At 45.9% G+C, this 22,864-nt stretch overlaps 1 protein-coding gene across 5 annotated transcripts in view; it reads right to left on the minus strand.

Annotated features, from left to right (window-relative positions):
* DCAF6 (DDB1 and CUL4 associated factor 6) overlaps positions 1-22,864 on the minus strand; it is a 195,544-nt gene that overhangs the window by 161,355 nt on the left and 11,325 nt on the right. For all 5 annotated transcript variants that reach the window (XM_063452129.1, XM_063452138.1, XM_063452148.1 and 2 more), the window contains exon 3: positions 196-257. In XM_063452129.1, the coding sequence (XP_063308199.1) occupies positions 196-257 (62 nt within the window). The remainder of the gene's footprint in view (positions 1-195; positions 258-22,864) is intronic.

Consider the following 22,864-nt stretch of genomic DNA (forward strand, 5'->3'; position numbering starts at 1 on the left):
CCAGCTGAAGTGGTAGAGGTTAACACAATAAAGGCGTTTAAGCATGCATGGGATAGGCATAAGGCATAAGGCCCCCCCCCCCCCTCACCTCCACACTACATTTTACTTCAAATAAAGGAGAGTAAAAAGAGAGAGAAAACTCTCACAATAGATAAATACTTGAGAAAAATGTACATACAATATCACTATACTTACACAGCCATCGTGCACACTTAGGGTTGCTTCTAATTTAAGTCTCTGAACAAATTCTTTTCTTCCTGTTTTGAAGATAAAATAATACAGTTTATTTAGACACAAACACCGCAACTATCACAATTGATATAAATATATATATATATATATATATTTTTTTTTTTTTAAATAAAATAAGTACTTTCCAAGTGCCTTAAATTGTAGTGGTAATGGTACCATAACTATATATAGTCAGTCTTCCCACCACCTCTAGCACATTCCCCTATTCAGCTGCACTGATAACGCAGAAATTACGGAGAGACAGTTTTATTATAGGACACGGAAGCTCATATTATGCTGTTCTCTTTTTTTTTTATTCCTCAGCAGCAAAAATATTTCTTTTATAGAAACAAATCAAACATGTAAACATGCACCCAAAGGGTTAATCATATAACAGTACAACCAATCATAATGCCTTCAGCACCATCAACTCCCCATGTGACCTTAAGCCACTCCTCTTTCTTGCTGCAGCCTTCCTCAGCTAAGTACATTTTATATTTTTCTCTGTATGCCAGCAATGTGTTTTTGTCATATTTATTTGTTTTGATATTGCATTTGAGTTTTCATTATTTATTTCTGTCTGCTGCAGGGCTTCTGCACTTTGTTTTCAGCTGGCTCTTGGTTGTTCCTTAGCCTTGGAGCCAATCCCTCACCCTTCCCTCCCCTCCCCTCCCATCTCTTACTCAGTCAGGTGGATTATCACCTACTGAGCTGGGGCGGCTAACAGCTCTCCGTGCAGAAGCTCTTACCGCCCAGTCTAATTCAGTGCCTCAGAGGTTTCCTCTGGGCTTCCCGGTTCGCGGCTATAACCGTGGCTGGCGCAGTTCGCGCATGCACACAACGCTAGTGCGCATCGCGGCGGCAATCTTGCGGTTGGCGTTTTTGCTCCCTGGCTTTTTTAAACTTGTGGGGGCGGGAGTGTGTGCCGATTGGACAACACAGTTGCTGGGCAGCTCACCAGTGTGCCCCAGGAGCCATTCCTGAGGAAACACTTGGTGAGCTTGCCTTTTTCATATTGTGGTGTAGTTTTTTTTGGTACTTTGCTGTAGTACCCATATTGCTGGTGCATTATTAGTACCCATATTGCCTATTCATTGGTCATTCATTCCTACACCAGTAGTTATTTGGATTCCCCCCTCTTTTCTGTGGCATGGAGCGAGTCTTATGATGAGGACTCATACAATTTGGGCACACTATTCCCTGACCACAGCTCTCTATCTAGGTCTGTGAATGAGGATAAGGACGGTGGGGAAGGCTCCACCCTCCTTGACCCACAGGGCGAACCACTGTTTGACCCTGATACTCTACAACACCCAAGATCAACTGAGTGGTTTCCGCTGGACCATGTGGCAAAATATATTGCCGCACGTATCAGGAAACCCCTTGAAGCAAGATGCGGGCAGAATGCCCACGCTTCCAGATTTGATATGTATCGCCCCTGTAGTGGACCCCAAGATTGCCCAGTTCCTGGGAAAAACTGTGTGGAAGACAAAGAAAGGTCTAAACTTTGCACTTCGCCATTGCCAGGATAAGGTACTGGATGTCCTCGGACCCAGTGCAAAGATATTTGACATGGTCGAAACGGCATTGGCACGTGGTGCTCCCGCAGACCTGCTAGCTATCAGGGGCTGGATACAGCGAGCCATATGTCTTCTCGGAAAGGTCAACGTGGCTCTAGCCACGGAGAGACGAAAGGCTATATTAATTAAGATTGAGCCAAAGCTAGTTACCTTGGCTATTACTGAGCCTGGGCCACAGGCAAAGGGCCTTCTTTTTGGGGACTGTTTTGTGAAGGAGCTGGGTACCTATGTGGGCACATTTACTGCACTGGACAAGGCGTAAGCTAATATAAAAAAGGTGAATGGTTAGAGTTAGGACCCACCTAGGGGGGTCTGCCTTGATGTGGCAGGTGGGCTCAATCCTCTCATGGCCATTGGAGGTAACTAAAAGACCTCCATTTGTTTTAAAAATACATAGGGATAAAGGATAGAGCGCAAATAACATGTTTTTCTTTGGTTTTTACTATGTATTGGGGCTGATGTGTACTGTAGTCATTGCAGCCGCCCAGTAGTGATGGGAGTTGAGCGCAGGACTTTTCTTTCTGCATTAATATGAAAAAGGTATTCTCCCATAGAGTTTTTGGCGGGTCCGGCAGGTATCGGGGCTGTCTGCCCGGCCGTTCCTCACGGGTTTCTAGAGGCTCCTTCCAGTCAGGTTACCAGAGTACGGAACCCAAGTCCTCTGCATTATTTCCAGTTCAAGGAAGACCCTGGCAGGCTCGTGGATCCAGAGTCTCTTCCTATGGCCAACGCCCTTATGGTAAGTTCACTTCCTTCATCACTACCTTCAGTAACGTTGGTGGGGGGCAGGTTATGCCACTTTATAGATGCCTGGAGCATGTTGACTTTGGATACTTCGGTCCTACAAACTGTAGTGGGTTATGCCATAGAATTTGTACAAAACACCTGCCCAGATATCTCTTCCCAGACATATAGTCTCCTCCACCCACAACAGAGCATTAAATCGCGGCGGAGATACAGTCTCTGGCCGACAAAGGTGCAATCATAGAGACGCATCCAGGAGTGTCAGGTTTTCTAAGCAACCTTTTCGTAGTGCCCAAGAAAGGCGGAGGTGTCTGACCGGTCATCAACTTACGCCCCCTGAACGCCTTTGTAGCGTACCACCATTTCAAAATGGAGGGCATCCACTCTCTCCGAGACCTGCTCCTATTGGATGGTTAAACTTGACCTGCAAGATGCGTACCTCACCATCCCGATGGCAGAGGATTGCCAACATTTCCTACAGTTCCGGTGGGAGGAGACCACCTGGCGTTTCAAATGCTTGCCCTTCGGCCTCTCCTCGGCCCCATGGTGCCTCTCAAAGCTCAATGGGCCAGTGGTCGCTCTCCTGCGCAGCAGAGGGGTGCATCTGATTATATACTTGGACATGCTTTTGATGGCACAAGACCCACGCTTACTCCAAGAACACCTGAATTGGACAAAGACATTACTTGGCAGCCTTGGTTTCCTCATCAACTGGGACAAGTCAGTGTTACAACCCTCCCAAGTCTTGAAATTCCTGGGCTTCACCATCGATTCGGTGAAAGGGACACTCCTGTTACCATCTTCCAAAGTCAGGATCATCAACAAAGAAATCCGCCGGATGTTGGCTCGACCTGCGCTAACGCTACGACAACCAGGGCCTTCTCTCTGCCTCCATCCAGGCCATTTTCCCTGGCCCACTTCACTACAGGGCCCTTTAACGCCTAAAGGCAAAATACCTTTGCTCGGGTGTCTCTTATTCAGACTCTGTGCCTCTCGATTGCGCAGCCAAAGAACTCTCTTGGTGGCTGCAGCACATGGAAGCATGGAACGGAAGAGCAATCTTTGGGACGAGGCCAGACTGTTGTGGAATCGGATGCAAGTATGCTGGGCTGGGGTGCGAGTTGCGGTCCTATCGCCACCGGAGGGAAATAGTCCCCAGACGAACAGGAGTTACACAACATTGCCTCAAACTATTGGCGGGGTCATTTGCAGTTCGGAGTCTCGTAGGTATCTCAACCAACTGTTCCATTCTTTTACGGATGGACAACGTGTCAGCAGTCCGCTACATCAACCATCTCGGGGGTATGAGGTTCGTGGTGTTAGCGGAACTAGCAAAGGACTTCTGGCACTTCTGCCTGGATCGCAATATTTTGGTTCAGGCGGAATACATTCCCGGAATGTCCAATATGGTGGCGGATTGGAATTCCAGCTACATACAGGATGCCAGCGACTGGCGGCTGAAGAGGGCCATTTTCCTGCGAATCCAGTCACTCTGGGGCCCACTGGTGATCGACCTCTTCACATTACGGTTGAACTCCCAACTACCGTTCTTCAGTTGGAGACCGGATCCAAAGGCGTTGGCATCAGATGCATTCCTTCAACGGTGGCCGGACACGTGAATGTATGCTTTCCCCCCTTTCTCCTTGATTGTGAGGACGCTTCTACATCTCAGGCGCTACCAAACCTCCATGATTCTCATAGCCCCATTCTGGACGGCTCAACCATGGTTCCCTACACTCATGGAAATGTCCATGGACTACCCAAGACTACTTCCAACCTCTCCGGACCTCCTTATTGGACCTCAACGGGGAACCGTACTCCCTGCTATTACAGGGACACCTCCAGTTACTGGCATGGCTCCTCTCCAGGGACTTGGATTCATCCCAGACGTTCCACAGACCACTAATGACCTTCTGGCGGGAGCTTGGGCTCCGGGGACAAGGAAATCCTACATACATGCCTGGAACAACACATGGATCCCTTATCTGCACCTGTAAGTCACGTTTTGATATTTCTCACTTCTCTGTTTGACCATGGCCTAGCCTATCGCACGATAAATGTGTACCATTCAGCTATTTCTGCAGGACATCAAGGATTGGAATGGTTCCCCAGCAAGTAAACATCTCCTCGTGTGCTGACTCCTGCGCGGCATTAGATTTGCACGTCCACCGCAACCTAGGTACTCTTCATCATGGGATGTCGACCTTGTCCTCCAGCTTCTGGGAGACTGGCCAAAGAACGAATATCTCTCACTGAAACAACTCACAAAGTTGGTGATGTTGTTTTGTTTGATCTCCTGTAAACGGGTGTCCGACGTGCGTGAGTTGGACCTCTCTGCACATTCATTCACCCCCAAAAGGTGTCTCGTTTAATATTTCCAGGCCTACCAAGATGTCAATCACCTCAGTTTTCTACCCGGCCTTTCCACAAAACTAAGCTATGTCCAGTGGCATGTCTCAAGGAATAAGAGTCCAGGCCTTCTTCGACTCGTGACCCTGCATATCCGGAGTTGTTCTTGGCCCTTCGTCATCCATATCACCGTGTTTCGGCAGTCACATTGTCTTCTTGGGTCAAATGGATTATTGCATCAGCGGGCATCGACACTTCAGTGTATGGAGCACACTCGGTCAGGGGAGCCATGGCGACTAAGGCTTTCTCCAAAGGATGCAGGTTGGAGGACCTACTCCGGGCGGCTGATTGGTCCCGCGAATCTACCTTCAAGGAGTTTTATTTTCGGCCAATTTCTCATTTTTATGATGTGGTTGTTTCACAGTTTTGAACTAGCATAATACGAGCCTCCGTGTCCTTTAATAAAATTACCAGATTTTACAAATTTCATGCAGGTAAGTGGCGCCCTCCCATGGATGTGTGGTAATTAAGTTACTACGGATTTAGGTTACTACAGCACATGGCTTGTATTGAAAGGTTTGGTTAGATGATAATCTGTTATTGGTGGCATATGTTCTGATGCTTAATTCTGTACTATGGTAATGATCAGATGTCCAGAAACATATTTTACCAGTTTGTTTCTCTGTTCCTTTCAGCTTCATGAACGGTTTTGGCACCGTTGTGCACGGGTTCCTTCAGGACCTACGGGAAGATCCCGGCTTCTGAAGAGTACTGGATTCTTCTCCGTGGCGTTCTGGGCATTTTGTTCCTTCAAGTTGACATATGTTCTGTTGTGAATTCTTCGTCGACAACACCAAGAAAGAGGAGTGGCTTAAGGTCACATGGGGAGTTGATGGTGCTGAAGGCATTATGAGTGGATGTACTTTTATATGATTAACCCTTTGGGTGCATGTTTACATGTTTGATTTGTTTCTATAAAATAAATATTTTTGCTGCTGAGGAATAAAAAAAAAAGAGAATGGCATAATACTCGCCTCCGTGTCCTTAATACAATCATGACTTTACATCATGAAATTAGTAAAATCTGGTAATTCTCTACCATTTAGGAGTTAAAGGGACACTATAGTCACCTGAGCAACTTTAGCTTAATGAAGCAGTTTTGGTGTATAGAACATGCCCCTGCAGCCTCACTGCTCAATCCTCTGCCATTTAGGAGTTAAATCCCTTTGTTTATGAACCCTAGTCACACCTCCCTGCATGTGACTTGCACAGCCTTCCATAAACACTTCCTGTAAAGAGAGCCCTATTTAGGCTTTCTTTATTGCAAGTTCTGTTTAATTAAGATTTTCTTATCCCCTGCTATGTTAATAGCTTGCTAGACCCTGCAAGAGCCTCCTGTGATTAAAGTTCAATTTAGAGATTGAGATACAATTATTTAAAGGTAAATTACATCTGTTTGAAAGTGAAACCAGTTTTTTTTCATGCAGGCTCTGTCAATCACAGCCAGGGAAGGTGTGGCTAGGGCTGCATAAACAGAAACAAAGTTATTTAACTCCTAAATGACAGTGAATTGAGCAGTGAAATTGCAGGGGAATGATCTATACACTAAAACTGCTTTATTTAGCTAAAGTAATTTAGGTGACTATAGTGTTCCTTTAAATCACTTTTGTTTCTGTTTATGCAGCCCTAGCCACACCTCCCCTGGCTGTGACTCTCACAGCCTGCATTAAAACAAAATGGTTTGATTTTCAATCAAATGTCACTTACTTTAAAAAAGTTATCTCCTGCTCTGTAAATTGAACATTAAAGGACAACTATAGGCACCCAGACCACTTCAGCTCAATGAAGTGGTCTGGGTGCCAGGTCCATCTAGTGTTAACCCTGCAGCTGTAAACATAGCAGTTTCAGAGAAACTGCTATGTTTACATTAGGGTTAATCCAGCCTCTAGTGGCTGTCTGACATTAGATGACTCTTTACAGGAAGTGTTTAGGTTGTGTAAGTCACATCAAGGGAGGTGTGACTAGGGTGCATAGACAAAGGTGATTTAACGCCTAAATATCAGAGAATTGAGCAGGGACATTTTCTATTGGCGGCAGCCAATGAGAACTGGTGACAATAAGTGTGTGCTTTATTTCTTTTCATATAGAGTACACAATACATGTTCTATTTTTTATATTCTGGTAAAACGGAGCAGTGCTAAAACATCAAAAATATCCATCAGTAACATTACAAAAATTAGGTAAAATATATATATTTTTTAAATTGTATTTGATTGAATTTGCATAAATTATATAGACAGGTGACATAAAATAGGTAATGCATGAGAATGAGGACGCAAGACCACTCTTATAATAGATCAATACCCTCAAGCATAGGCATGAAATATCATACATCACAAGAGTAATAAGTGGAGTATCTAAGTGTCCGACATACCTTTGCCACATCTATATAATACATTGTGACAGACCCATCTGTATAGACTAAGATTGTTGGTTCGTCTGTTTGCCTCCTTTTCGTCTAATTGCCTGTCCGTATACCCCTGTTTAAAAGAACCGATTAAAACTACCGAACGGACGGCCATCTGGGAGAGAAGTGTGCTGCTGGTTAACCTCTTAGCCCCAATTAGAACGTTGTGGTTAACCGCAGACACCTCTCCATTCTAATCGTATTCAGGTTGGTCGTCGTTCGTATGCCGACCAAGAGGCGGTGGCCATTTTACACCATGCGAAAGCCCAGCGGTGTTCGGCGCAGATTCTATGGAACTAAAACGGACACTCTTTCTGCCGAACACCGCTGAAATCACCAACCGTCCTTCTCAGTCGACAAGGCATGCGACCACCGGCCATTCGGGAGTTTGGATTGCACGAATGGACTTAACCCAGATAGCCGTCCCATGGAGTCAATCGCATACCGAAGGACTGTAAGAGACTTTGACTTCATGGCGATTAGACTGTGCGTATGGGATTTGAGCGCTATTTGCTAAGAATATGCACTCAGATCCAGGCTATCTGGGGATACGTAGCACGAATGTACAGGGAGTGCAGAATTATTAGGCAAATGAGTATTTTGACCACATCATCCTCTTTATGCATGTTGTCTTACTCCAAGCTGTATAGGCTCGAAAGCCTACTACCAATTAAGCATATTAGGTGATGTGCATCTCTGTAATGAGAAGGGGTGTGGTCTAATGACATCAACACCCTATATCAGGTGTGCATAATTATTAGGCAACTTCCTTTTCTTTTGGCAAAATGGGTCAAAAGAAGGACTTGACAGGCTCAGAAAAGTCAAAAATAGTGAGATATCTTGCAGAGGGATGCAGCGCTCTTAAAATTGCAAAGCTTCTGAAGCGTGATCATCGAACAATCAAGCGTTTCATTCAAAATAGTCAACAGGGTCGCAAGAAGCGTGTGGAAAAACCAAGGCGCAAAATAACTGCCCATGAACTGAGAAAAGTCAAGCGTGCAGCTGCCAAGATGCCACTTGCCACCAGTTTGGCCATATTTCAGAGCTGCAACATCACTGGAGTGCCCAAAAGCACAAGGTGTGCAATACTCAGAGACATGGCCAAGGTAAGAAAGGCTGAAAGACGACCACAACTGAACAAGACACACAAGCTGAAACGTCAAGACTGGGCCAAGAAATATCTCAAGACTGATTTTTCTAAGGTTTTATGGACTGATGAAATGAGAGTGAGTCTTGATGGGCCAGATGGATGGGCCCGTGGCTGGATTGGTAAAGGGCAGAGAGCTCCAGTCCGACTCAGACGCCAGCAAGGTGGAGGTGGAGTACTGGTTTGGGCTGGTATCATCAAAGATGAGCTTGTGGGGCCTTTTCGGGTTGAGGATGGAGTCAAGCTCAACTCCCAGTCCTACTGCCAGTTTCTGGAAGACACCTTCTTCAAGCAGTGGTACATCCTGCATCCTTCAGAAAAACATGATTTTCATGCAGGACAATGCTCCATCACACGCGTCCAAGTACTCCACAGCGTGGCTGGCAAGAAAGGGTATAAAAGAAGAAAATCTAATGACATGGCCTCCTTTGTTCACCTGATCTGAACCCCATTGAGAACCTGTGGTCCATCATCAAATGTGAGATTTACAAGGAGGGAAAACAGTACACCTCTCTGAACAGTGTCTGGGAGGCTGTGGTTGCTGCTGCACGCAATGTTGATGGTGAACAGATCAAAACACTGACAGAATCCATGGATGGCAGGCTTTTGAGTGTCCTTGCAAAGAAAGGTGGCTATATTGGTCACTGATTTGTTTTTGTTTTGTTTTTGAATGTCAGAAATGTATATTTGTGAATGTTGAGATGTTATATTGGTTTCACTGGTAAAAATAAATAATTGAAATGGGTATATATTTGTTTTTTGTTAAGTTGCCTAATAATTATGCACAGTAATAGTCACCTGCACACAGAGATATCCCCCTAAAATAGCTAAAACTAAAAACAAACTAAAAACTACTTCCAAAAATATTCAGCTTTGATATTAATGAGTTTTTTGGGTTCATTGAGAACATGGTTGTTGTTCAATAATAAAATTAATCCTCAAAAATACAACTTGCCTAATAATTCTGCACTCCCTGTAATATGTTCGGTAGTTGTATACTTATTTATTTTTACATGGTTTTTGTGTTTAATTTAAAATGGCGATTTGCCTCTGTCCTGGAGATAATTGAATTACTTCTCGATTATCTCCAGGGCTGAGGGGAGGAAACCGGGATGCATTGTGGGAATAATTTGTGCCAGTATGTCTGAAAGTGCCATATGTCTGTCTGCCATTACAGTCTCCCATTTGGTCCCCTAAAGGAGTGTCCACCAAGTGGGAGACCTGCATAAATACGGGCGGGTAGCACACAGTAAAGCCAGTTCTTATTTTACCCTCAATTCGGAGCTTGGTCTCGTTATTGGAGGGGAGATTTACTACATGGTTGGTGACCGATTACTGGAAACGTAAGCCGATTGGATGTTATATTTGATCGGCTGTTAGCCGCGATTCGTGGATTTATTATTCGTGAGTTTGTGATCCGTATGGGTCCCGGTCGGGAGATTGGTGCATTCCCCTGGTTGCAGTTCGTACGGTTGGAGCATACGAATGGAGTTTGCATTATTGCGAAAGGGGAAGCTTAACTAAACGGCGGTTTTACTCTTTTATGCCAGAGGGGTCTTAACAATTGGTGGCAAGCGACGGGATGAGTCCCACCGCCCAGAAGGTCAGCTACACATCCCAGTTTGGTGAAGGAAATTGCCCAGCATTCTGGATCTAACACCCGAGGAAATACAATTCGACCGGGCAGTCCAGATAAGGCTGGCACACTTTGGCCCCAACCCTACAACAGACATTGTGGAATGTGTGCAAGCAGCAGTGACGGCACAACAAGCGCTCCAGGGAAGAGGAGTTGCAGCAGCAGAGGTACCCAATAATAATATTGGAAGGAAAAAGGTACCCTTTGCTGCATTTAAAATTTTTATTGAAGCAGAGGGAGATATTGACGGGTTCCTGGCTGACTTTGAAAGACAGTGTGCCCTACACCAGGTACCCGCAGACGAATGGGTCACTATCCTCTCTGGGAAGTTATCCGGCCAGGCCAGTGAAGCGTTTCGGGCCATCCCAGAGGAAGAAATCACCAGATACCGGGCAGTGAAAGATGCCCTCTTGGCCAGGTACGCAGTGACCCCAGAGGCGTACCGGCGGCGATTCCGGGAAACCAATAAACAAACTGGCGACTCCTACGTGGAATGGGCATGCAGAGTACACCGCACCGCAGCCCACTGGATGGCGGGGTGCCAAGCTGTAACTGGGGAAGATGTGCTAAAAGGGTTTTTACTGGAGCACTGCTTTGACCGATTACCTACCGGAGTCAGAGTGGGTCAGGGATCGAAAACCCTCCACTTTGCCCGAAGCTGCCCGTCTGGCAGATGAATATACAGACGCACGTAAACTGGACAATGCAGTAGCTAAAGTCCCTACCAGAGTGGAGTACAGACCAGCAGCACCTCCAACCAATACCATTTATCAACCCCCGGCGCAACGCACCCCAACACTACCGCCAGATACCAATTATATTCAGCCATCCCGGTTCAACGCTCGGGATTACTCTCAGCCCGTTAGGTGTTTTGGGTGTAAACAGTTGGGGCACAAGCGACCAGAGTGCCCGCTAAACAACGCCAACCAGGCACAGTCGTGGAGAAGACCAGCCGGCGAGAATCAACGCCCACCTCAACCTGCTGCTCACTGTATCGAGCAGGAGGAATTTTGGGGCATATTACACAAGGCCGACCCTGTACAAGCAGCTCATCAGGACAACCGTCAGTAACACCGACAGACTGTTAAGCTGAATGGCAGAGTGGTGAACGGATTAAGAGACACCGGAGCCACTATGACTCTGCTCCAAAAGAACTTGGTCTCAGAACACCAAAATACCGGAGACACTGTGGCGTTGAGGGTAGCAGGAGGCGCCGTGTTCCGCCTACCTGTTGCCCGGGTTCATTTGGATTGGGGAGTGGGCACTATACATGTTGATGTGGGGGTTATGAAAGACTTGCCGCTGATGTCCTCCTTGGGAACGATTTGGCCCCTTTGGTTTCTGCCTATGCCCCGATGGGCCCGGTGACGTTAACCCTGTGACTACCCGTGCTCAGACCCGTGCTACTGGAACCGGCTCGCCTGCTGCTGAGACCCAGGTAAGACTCGATTCCCCGACTGGTACCGTAGATCAGGCCCCTTGTAGCTGGGATTCCCCAGAGGAGTTTGGGAGGGAAACCCGGGCAGACCCGACTCTCCAGAAGTACAGGGATAGAGCAGATGCTGGAGAGGAAGGAGTAGATGGGGAAAGGTATGAGTGGGTGGGGGACAGGCTGTATAGAATCCCTAAGCCTTCCCAGAAAAGTGTTGCCCCCTCCGCCAAATCGACAGCTGGTGGTACCTGCGAAATATCGGCAGGAGATTCTGCGGATCGGGCATGATGTTCCATTAGCTGGACATCTAGGGTCTCGCCGCACAGCTTATAGGATCACTCAGAATTTCTTTTGGCCCAATTTTAATCAGGCTGTGCGGGTATACTGTAGTACGTGTGACACATGTCAACGGGTAGGAAAGCGGGGGGAGCACCCTAAGGCTAAGCTATTGTCGATGCCTATTATAGGGGAACCCTTTTCTCGCATAGCCGTTGACATAGTGGGTCCACTGGCCAGGGCTAGTCCATCCGGTAAGAAATATATTCTCACTGTGGTGGACTATGCCACTCGCTATCCAGAGGCAGTAGCGCTGTCTAACAGAGGCAGAGACAGTTGCTGATGCCCTGGTTAGAATTTTTACTAGGGTCGGGTTCCCTAAGGAGATCCTCTCCGACCAGGGAACCCAATTTACCGCTGTGCTCACTCAGCAGCTGTGGAAGATGTGCGGCATTAAACCGCTGCTTTGCTCACCTTATCATCCGCAGACTAACGGTCTCTGCGAGCGCTTTAACGGCACCCTCAAGCAAATGCTGAGGACCTTTACAGATACTTGAAGAGACTGGGAGAGGTTCCTGCCTCATCTGTTATTTTCCTACAGAGAGGTGCCCCAGGAATCTACTGGGTTCTCCCCCTTTGAGTTGCTTGAGTTGCTTCTCAGTCGACAAGGCATGCGACCACCAGCCGTTCGGGAGTTTTAATCCGCGTATTTTAGGAAATAAACAAACAGGGGTATACGGACAGGCAATTAGACGAAAAGGGGGAAAACAGACGAACCAGCAATCTTAGTCTATACAAATGGGTCTGTCACATACATGGATAATCCAACCAAATACAGCATTGCTAATTTTGTCCGACAACATCCAAATAGACACATCCGAATCCCGAGCTCCGCCAAGAACCACCACCACCCCACAAGGTTGCCCCCACAGACCTGTACTGACCTCCCACAGAACCTTAGTAGGGCAGGGAGTCAACTATGTAGACATGATGTGCCAAACCCTACTCTATTTAACCCCATTCTCCACTTGCATCAGAGATAATAATAATAATAATAATAATAATAATAATACACAACTGTGCTACTACGAGAACATGGAGGAGTAAGGCTTAGGCACCTAAGAGAATGGATTCAAAAAAATAACAAGCAGTCAGGGGAACTCAGATGCCCCTACTGATTGCAAGTGGACATTCTCCCATCCACGAAATTCTGAATGTTAGGACACTGCAAAACTAAAGGTTTCCCTGGCCTGGTGAGCTAGCTGGATATATTTTGTGTACTTGCATTGGTAGAAGATACCAATGTAATAACATTTTATAATGCATTTCAAGGTCGTTTATACATTTTGCAACTCCTAGAAGAGTGGAAAAGGCTTTCCGCCAGTCTTGGATAGGAAAATTTTGTCCAATATGCATCTCCCTCCTCAGCATATAAAAAGGGATTTGGGACTATTCAATATGATACAGGTCGATGAACGAGAAAGTAACCCTAAGTAATGTAGATTAAATATCCTTGGTTTGTCTTGTAAAAAAAATTATATATATATATATTTATTTTTTTTATATTTATTTACTTGCGCACGATCCCAAAACCCTACATATTTCAACAGCTGGAGGTTTTAAATATCACTCCAATGGCCATTAAAATGTAAGCTCACTCCCCGCGACGCAGCACTCGAGGATCCGGTCACAGGCTACACAAGCGACGACATCCAGGGTATGCTCCACTATTCCGGCGTTAGCCTCCACATGAAACAGACCGCTTCTAGGGACTTGAACTGCTTATCTTGTACAGCTCAGCCCTTTATTGGCAGCTGACTCACGGGTGCCTGACACTCTACTATCTGGTTATATATGTTTATGTTCAGTTTAATTTTTTGGTTACCCTGACGAACTCACAAAGTTCTAACAAGCATTTTACTGCCTACCACTTCGACTAGACGACGTTAGTTCATAACACGATCGCTCACAACCCCCCGCCTCTATACCACAATAACACCTGTGGGAAACAGAGGCGCAATACACCTTTGAGACTAAGGGCCCATTGCCACGTATACCCGCATAGCCCGCAAGAATTACACACTACCAAGGGCAATAGGACCCTACACGCTGACCGCCTACACGATGCCATACTCACATTTTTGGACCGGCTCCACTAGATTCCACCCCTCGTGATACCCGCTAATTATAATTGGCCTACTGACCTCATAGCGGGGACCCCGGACCCGCACGTAGACGATGTTGAATCCCACTAACGGGGATCAAACACCCGGCATGTAGGTTACAGACCATACACGAGACGGAACACCCATACGAGATAACCACGGTTTTTAACACCCTAGACACCGCGGCATGCCAGACAGACATACACCTTGTGCCATTCAAGCGTTGCTTCTAAACCCTGGAGTCATAGTGACTGACGAGAAATATTATCTAAAATGTGCGACACATCATGCCATCACCTAACATGTATTTGTTTGCTTTTGTATACGCTGTTGTGGTGTCCTGAACCTGTTATGTACCTACCCGCACAACGAAAAATAAAGAATTTATAAAAAAAAAAAATGTAAGCTCACCTGCCACGTCAAATCAAAACTTGCTAGGGGAGTCCTACTCTAACATTTCACCTTGTTTCTTTCAGCTCAAAGGCAAAATATCTAATGAGACAGAGAGGGGTATTTTTCTAATCCCCTACACACTTATTAACCCTTAATATGAAGCACATGGCTGTGTAGTAAAAAGCAAATACAAAATTAAGCCATGCGCGGAGTCTCCCATATAGTACACAGCCCCAATACATACAATAAAATCCAGGTTGATCAGGTTTTATAATAGCCGGAATAAGAGAGGACAATCTATTGGCCAGTAACTTTGCAAATCGTGTCAAAATTCGGTAAGCCTAAAGTTAGAGCTTTAATGTGTTGATCTTTATCCGACTTTGGTAGATTAATGATATGTGCTCACAGCATTTCTGACGGCAATAAGCCCGATTCCATTCCACTCCTCCGCATCTAGTTAGGTACAAACATGAGCAGGGCCAGATTAACATAGGGGCTGATGGAGCTGCAGCTCCAGGCCCAAGCCCATGGAATAGGCCCATTGATTTAAAAAAAAAAAAAAAAAAAAAAAAAATTTTTTTTTTTTTTTTACTACATACTACTCTTAGGGTTGCCAGGTATTTGTCATGTATTTCTTATGGTTGCCAGGTATTTCTCAGGTGTTTGAGGCTGCCTAGCCGGTGCAGGTATTGCAGTAATACCAGCAATACAAATGTCTGTCTCAGTATAAACATTAATATTCTGCAATACCAGCGCCGGCCAGTAGGGGTCGCTGTTTGTGTGGAGAGAGGCAGGGATAAAAAGTTACAGCATCTCCCTCCCTGCCGCTCTCTACACACTGATTCTCGAGGGAGCAGCTCTGCACAGAGAGTCCAGACAGCAGCTCCGAGCCTGCGAGACATGGGGACGGTGAGAGACTAGGGGACGCTGAGACATTGGGACACTGGGGAACATGGAGACCCTGAGACATTAGGGACACAGTGGCCCCTAGTCTCTCAGTGGCCCCATGTCTCCCAGCCAGTGTCGCTAGTGTCTCAGTGTCCCTGGTGTCTCTCAGTGTCCCTGGTGTCTCTCTGTGTCCCTGGTGTCTCTCAATGTCCCTAGTGTCTCTCAATGTCCCTAGTCTCCCAGAGTCCCCTAGTATCTCTCAGTGTCCCAATGTCTCTAAGTGTCACCTATTGTCCTAGGGACATCGGACCACTTTGAGACATGGGGACACAGACTCTAAGGGACACTGGGCGACATGGGGACACAGACACTAGGGGACACAGGGAGACATGGCACTCCCAGTGTCCCTAGTATCTCAATGTCTCCCAGTGTCCCTCAATGTCCATAGTGTGCCAGTGTCCCTAGTGTCTCAGTGTTTCCTAGTCTACCAAAGTCCCCTAGTCTCCCAGTGTCCCAATGTCTCAGTGTCCCCTAGTAGAACAAAATCTCAGGCACTCACTGTGATAGATTTAAGCAGGTTTATTGGACACTGCAACGTTTCGACCTGCACCCATGTCTTTATCAAGTCTCCAATGTCCCCTATGTATCACAGTGTCCCCTATGCATCAGAGTGTCTCAGTGCTCCATGTCTCCCAGTATCCCTCAATGTTCGTAGTGTCTCGGTGTCCCCTAGTCTCTCAGAATCCCCTAGTATAAAAGAAAGAAATCTCAGGCACTTACTGTGATAGATTTAAGCAGGTTTATTGGACACCACAACGTTTTGACCTGTACCCAGGTTTTTATCAAGTCTACAGTGTCCCCTATGTATCACAGTGTCCCCTCATGTCTCCCAGTGTTCCCAAGAGTCTCAGTGTCCCCAGGTCTCCCAGTGTTCCCTAGTATCTCAGTGTCCCCATGTCTCCCAATGTCTCTCAATGTCCCTTAGTGTCCTAGTGACATAGGGACACTGGGATACATGGGGACACAGACATGCCCCCTTTTTGTGTATGTTCGCCCCTTTCGGCAGTTCTGGCTACATGATTTGTGTCAGTGGCCCACCCTTTTACCCCATCCATAGGCTTAATGATTTACTGGACACTGCTGTTAGGGGTTATGGGTTTACTTGAAAGATGAAAGCGTGAGATTAGCATAGGGTATGTGTTTTCTTACAGCTATATCCTATGAGTTTCCCTCCAGCACCATCTCCATCAGATACATGACGCTTAGGAGGTAGGACTGTTTTAGTGTTTTTGGTCAATAAGATTTTGTAATTAGGCCCACCATAATTGTCAGCACCAGGCCCCCAGGGCTCTTAATCTGGCCCTGAACATGAGCACATTTAGGATAGTAACTGCCTAATATGCAGTCTGGGTCTGGGGTTCTATTGAACACCAGAGATGAGTGATCAATCACTTCCTGGGCAAAAATAGGTTTAATTAAACTCTGAACGTCCTGGGTGGAAAATTTGGGTATATTCAATGAATTTAGAAATCTAGATACTAAAAAGGATTTTTCCTTCAAATTATGGAGTTTAGAGTAGAAAGAAACAAAGGCTGAGGCAATCTGTGTAGAATTAAGAATCTGTTCCCCATCCTGGTCCCATAGAAATGCAATTTGTTTGGATCCTTGGATATGTTTTAGTGGTTTAGCCAGAAGAGCACCCGCTCTATTGCCTTGTGTGTAATAAACATAGAATATAAGCGGTTTGTTAAGAGTAATAAGCCTGCAGGCAGTTTTACAGTTTATGTACAGCATCCAGGTTCATTAACAGCTTTAAAAGGAAGTGTTGCTCTTGCAACCTAGATTTTTTGATGTATGAGGTATTTTTTTTAAAAATACCCCTCTGCTAATTGCTCTGTGTGGTAGGCAAACCGAATTAATGTTGGCATCTCCTGTGTCATTAATTTGTAAATAATTCTCTAATTCCTCCTGCACGTCGTTTACTATATCTGGGTCATTGAGGGGGTTTCTGTTCAATCTCCAAGTTTCTCTCCCTCTAGAAGCATACTGTTCAGTCAGGATGTGTGTAATAGGGGCACGTAGTCGTACCAACACTATACTGCAAAACCAGGAATCTCTTATTTGTATCTGCTATTATTGGTGATAAAAGAGAATGAGTAATGGGGGCGTGGCTAAGGCACGAACGAAGCTGGACGTGTGAGAGACTAGCTCCGTCGGACCGGGTACCTTAATAGCTTGTATCCATAGCATCAGACCGGATAAAAACGGCTGCCTCCACGGCTAAACACCGGCAGACCGCGATGTCGTCCAAACCAGCCAGAAAGCAGAGGCAGAAAGCCACGAATCTGCAGATCTCGGCCCTCTCAACATCGAGCAAGCTGCTCCAAGATGGCGCCGACGTGGTGCACTCACCAGCATCTGAATCAGAGGCAAGTGATGTAACTTCGGTATCTCGCCTCCAACACATTCCCCAAGCTGAAGGGGACATTAGGATCCTGCTGTCAGACCTCAAACACACTATGAGAGCTGACTTCCAAAAATTAGCTGCTGATATTAAAAGAGATGTGCAGGCTATTGGGGACCGCACGGCCCATCTGGAAAACAAGATGGAGGAGGTCATAGAAGCACATAATACCCTGGCTGATGCCTACTCCACATTTCAGTCTCAAATCCAACAGTTGGAGACAAACGTGGTGGATTTAGAAGATAGAGCCCGCAGAAACAACATCCACCTGCGCGGCATTTCTGAGGAGGTTAAACAACCGGATTTAAGAGGTTATGTCACCCAACTCTTTCAGGCACTGCTACCAGAGGCTTCTGAGCAGGAGTTACAGCTAGATAGAGTACACAGGCTGATGAAGCCCAGGGGCCTGCCAGCGGCAGTGCCCAGAGATATCATTGTAAGAGAGGCTGATGATGGCGGCGCGAGACGCACGGAATCTGGGAGAACGCTGTAAGGACATACAGCTATACACCGACTTGTCGCCAGCGACAATGGCTAAACGAAGAGCTTTTGGCCCTATCACCAAGGCACTTAGAGAGGCGGCCATACAGTATAAATGGGGCTTCCCGACACGCCTCATCGCACGGAGAAATGGAGTGGAGAGGGTGTTTCTCAACCCAGAAGACGGGAGGAACGGGCTAACACAGTGGAACATTCCATTGCCGCATCCAGAGTCGGCGGAAAAGAACGCCCAAGCCCATCCATCCCGAGTAGCTGGAGACTGGCACAGGATTGACGCAGCTAAGTGAACGGCACACCACAGACACTTATATTGTCATTAGTCCTTTCCATCTCTTTTAAATGAGAGTTTTTTGGATGCCGGGTCCTGTAAATGTAAAATGGGAGGCAGTTAGAAACCACATGATAACATAATGAGATGAGACGTTAAACTAAACACACTAAAAAAAAAAAAAAAAAATAATAATAAACACAAAAAAAAAAAAAAACAAAGGGAAAAAAAATAAAAATAAAAATAAAATAAAAAAAATAAAAAAAACCACACACGGGAAAATAACCGGGCATGTTTGACATATTCCCATAAGTTAACACTGTTAAAAGTATATAAGTATAAATGGACATGGAATGTAAGCCGAAATATGTAGGGAGCAAGTCCGCGATACATAAGTCATGTCCTTTCATTATCTTGACTTGGAGACTTACCATCTCTGTCTCGGTCTAAGGTTAAATCCATGGATAGGGAAGGTCCCCTATGACATGTTGTATCCAACAGATGGTACTACCCAATACTTCACCCCCCAGTGGCCCAAGCCAGGCCACTCAGACGTATGCAGTATACGTCACCAATTCTAATTGCCTACCGTGTGCTTGTCACGTGGTTTTCAGGCAACTGTATATATGTTTTTTCTGTTATTTTGTTCTTCAGTTCTTAAATCTTACTTTTGTTTTCTTTGTCTTGATTGAGGGAATCATAGTACGGACACATAAAGAGGCTTGCACTCAGAGCCCCAGGGAGATGGTAACTAATAGGGGGACTAAGTTAAAGGTGTATGAACTGCAATTCAGCAATACTGGACAGCATATTAGGTTGTATGTAATATAATGGTGCTGACGTTTCTGTCATTGAACACTAAAGGACTCAATTCCCCAAATAAAATTTAATTCCCCTCTATATCCCCTAGACTTTCACTCCTGTTTCTCTAAAAAGAAGCGGGGGGTGTCGATCCTTATCGGGAAAGATGTGGCGTTTGAACTAGTAAAAAAACGCACAGACAAACAGGGAAGATATTTAATTATACAATGTTTGCTGAATAACACCCCGTACACCTTAATTAACGTTTATGGCCCTCATACAGCACAAACCACATTTCTCCTTAATATTTTTAATGCACTGGACGAAGGCAGACTAGGGGATGTAGTAATAGGAGGGGACACGAATTTCATCTTGGATACCCAACTGGATACATCCTCTTCACACACAGTGAAAGCATCTACTGAGATCGGCAGGAAAACAACCTCGGGGCACCTCAATCAACTTCTATTAGAGCAGAATTTTATAGACCCATGGAGGGTAACACATCCGCAAGAAAAGGATTTCACATTTCACTCAGTGGCTCATAACTCGTACTCCCGAATAGGCCGCTTTTTGATACCTACCTCCTTGATTAGCAACGTTGTCAATACTAGTATAGGCCTGATAACATGGTCGGACCATGCGCCGATCATTCTCCACCTGAACGAACAATTCCCTGCTAAAGGGAGAGGAACTTGGCGGCTTAACGAAAGCCTGCTCAGTGACCCCCAAGTATTAGAAGACCTCCATAGAGAACTGGAAGTCTATTTTTTGACCAACTCTCAACCAAACACATCCACAGAAAGTTTGTGGTTAGCCCATAAGGCATATATCAGGGGGGTACTAATTAAGCATGCGAGCAGGGCCGAAGCCGTGCGCATAGCCAAGTATATAACCCTCACTAGCCGCCTCACAAAACTGAATACACTCAATAAAAAAAACACCCTTAAAGACACATCTTAGAGAGATTACAGACGTACGAGCGCAACTACAAGAACTGGAAGTGGCTAAAACAAATTTCTTTCTATGAAGACTTAAAGCAAAATTCTATGAGCAGGGAAACAGAGCAGGGAAAGTACTTGCATCTAGACTTAAAAAGCGTAGCCTAGCAACCAAAATAGCTTACGTTCACAATCCCCTGGGTCAGAAAGTTGTAAACCCTGATAAAATTGTACAGGAATTTGCTCAGTTCTACCGCACACTCTATAATCTTAAAGATGATAACCTGACATCCCAACCAACACAAGAACAGATAAATAAATTTCTAGAAACAATCCATTTACCTTCGCTGCCCACTGATAAGATCCCTGACCTGATTAAACCAATCTCAGTTGAGGAAGTTACACAAATGATCTCAGACTTACCCAACGCGAAATCACCAGGGCCCGATGGACTCTCCTCCATATACTATAAAACCTTCCAAACTGCTCTTTTTTTTAAATTCTTTATTTTTGTTGTGCACAATAGTAACATATGACTCTGGTGCGCCACAACAGCAACATCAGGACAAGCGTAAAAAAACATTTTCAATACAAGTTGTGACATAGGTTAGTCAGGCACATTTTTAAGTTATTAGGGTTAGTATTTAGTATTTTGACAGTGTATATTCTCGCTTGATTTCTAATGTGCTGGTAGGTACAAGATATAAACATGCGCTATATCGGCGTACTGTAAGAGTATCATACATGAGGAAGTGGCACGAGCATTCGCACATTTTACAGAATTATTCAGCTCAATTTAACGATTGCAGTATCAGGCTAAGACAAGAGTAAAACAAGTGTGCACAGTAACTACTTAGCAGTTTGGGGCTAATTACGTTAGTGTCGGCTCCATACGAGTAAGAAATAGTATCAAGGCTTGCCTTGCTATAACGGCTGTATGCAACCACTCGCGCCAAGGGAGATAGCCTATCCTACCTGTCGTATGTTAAGCAGGATTTAACACAGGCAGTTTCATACATATAAGCAGGCATTGTTTAAGAAAAAAAAAAAATAGCAGAATAACAAACAATCAATAACAGTGGTATGGCTTCTCATAAATTGCACATTTTGGGTTATTATTTACGATCAATAAAAGATTGAATCTATAGCTGGGAGTATGTTAGGGCTATTTTGGCTTGATAACATAAGGTAGTAGTGTGCAGGGGACTACCCGTGGGTAGTAACCTAGCGAGACAGGGTAGTGATCCCTGAAAAAAAAAAAAAAAAAAAAAAAAAAGAACTGATAAAGTTTAACCTATACCCATTGCATAGAGACTCTCACCACAAAATGGTAGGTAGTATGGGCCTCCCCGATCAACCACCCATCTCCCCCAGACCTTTGCACAGTCCAGCATTACAGTCTTAGGGATCCCATCTGTAGCTGCAGCTGGGTTCAGGGCTCCACGCTGCTTCCCTTTGCTCTGGGATCTGGCTTCCTGGGCAGAGGATGAGCTTCCACAGGAATGTCTCTTTAGAGCCTGCTGACCGAAGCTGTGTAGGAACTCCGCAGGACGGGGCTTTTGGCGGGAATAGGCCTGTTGCCTTCTCTTCCTCTGCGCTGTTGGTGCCTTAATCGGGCCTCTTTTAATGGGTTGTGGTACGGTGCGGTGTCCAGGAGGTCGGGTTGGGGCCACACGTTTCATCTTTGGCGTCTTCGCTTGAGGGTAGACCGCACTCCAGAACTGCGTCCAGAATCTCTCGAAGGCTTGAGCTATGCGGTCTTCTCCCTGTGGGTGCTTGGCTTCAGGCTTTCCTCCGGCGGCCATCTTGGAGCTCACGTGGCGGTGCAGCCGCTCCATGTGCCCTATCAGGGCTTGTGGATGTGAGCCAGTAGGTGCGCCAGCGGGGACCGGGATAACCCCCACCGGTCCAGAGGGGGGGGGGGGGGGGGAGGCTCGGGTTGGTTGTTGCCGCTTCCAACACGGAACCGGGTGAGCGGCCGTCTCACCTCGGCTCGTTCAGGCGTAGGCCGCAAGCCTCGGGCTGGTCTGTTCAGGTTCTGGGATGCTTATGTAGGGTATCACCAGGTAGTGCAGCATCCCCCGGTCTTGATTATTGCTGTTTGTCGCTTGGATATTGCAGGTAGTAGGGGTTTTTGCCCCAAAATCTGCTGCCAGTCGCAGGAGCTCCAGCTAGGCACGTCTGCTCTGCTTGGCTGGCAAGCTCCGCCCCCTCCAAACTGCTCTTACCCCACATTTAGTGTCTCTGTTTAACCAAGGCTTCACACAAGGTAAATTACCTGGCGAAATGCTACGAGCTCATATAGTTACACTACCTAAACCGGGTAAAAAACCCACAGCATGCGCTAACCTCCGCCCAATATCCCTATTGAATATTGACACCAAACTATATGAAAAAATCCTGGCAACTAGACTCAAACACTTACTCCCCACTCTAATCCACTATAACCAATCTGGCTTTGTCAAAGGCAGACAGGGCTCAGACAATTCTAGGCTTCTTCTTAACGTCCTGGAGGGTCTCAACACTAACAAACTGGGAGGACTGCTGCTTGCTTTGGATGCGTAAAAAGCCTTTGATAGGC

Source organism: Pelobates fuscus, chromosome 1 (assembly GCF_036172605.1).
Source record: "Pelobates fuscus isolate aPelFus1 chromosome 1, aPelFus1.pri, whole genome shotgun sequence".
NCBI classification, from domain to species: Eukaryota; Metazoa; Chordata; class Amphibia; order Anura; family Pelobatidae; genus Pelobates; species Pelobates fuscus.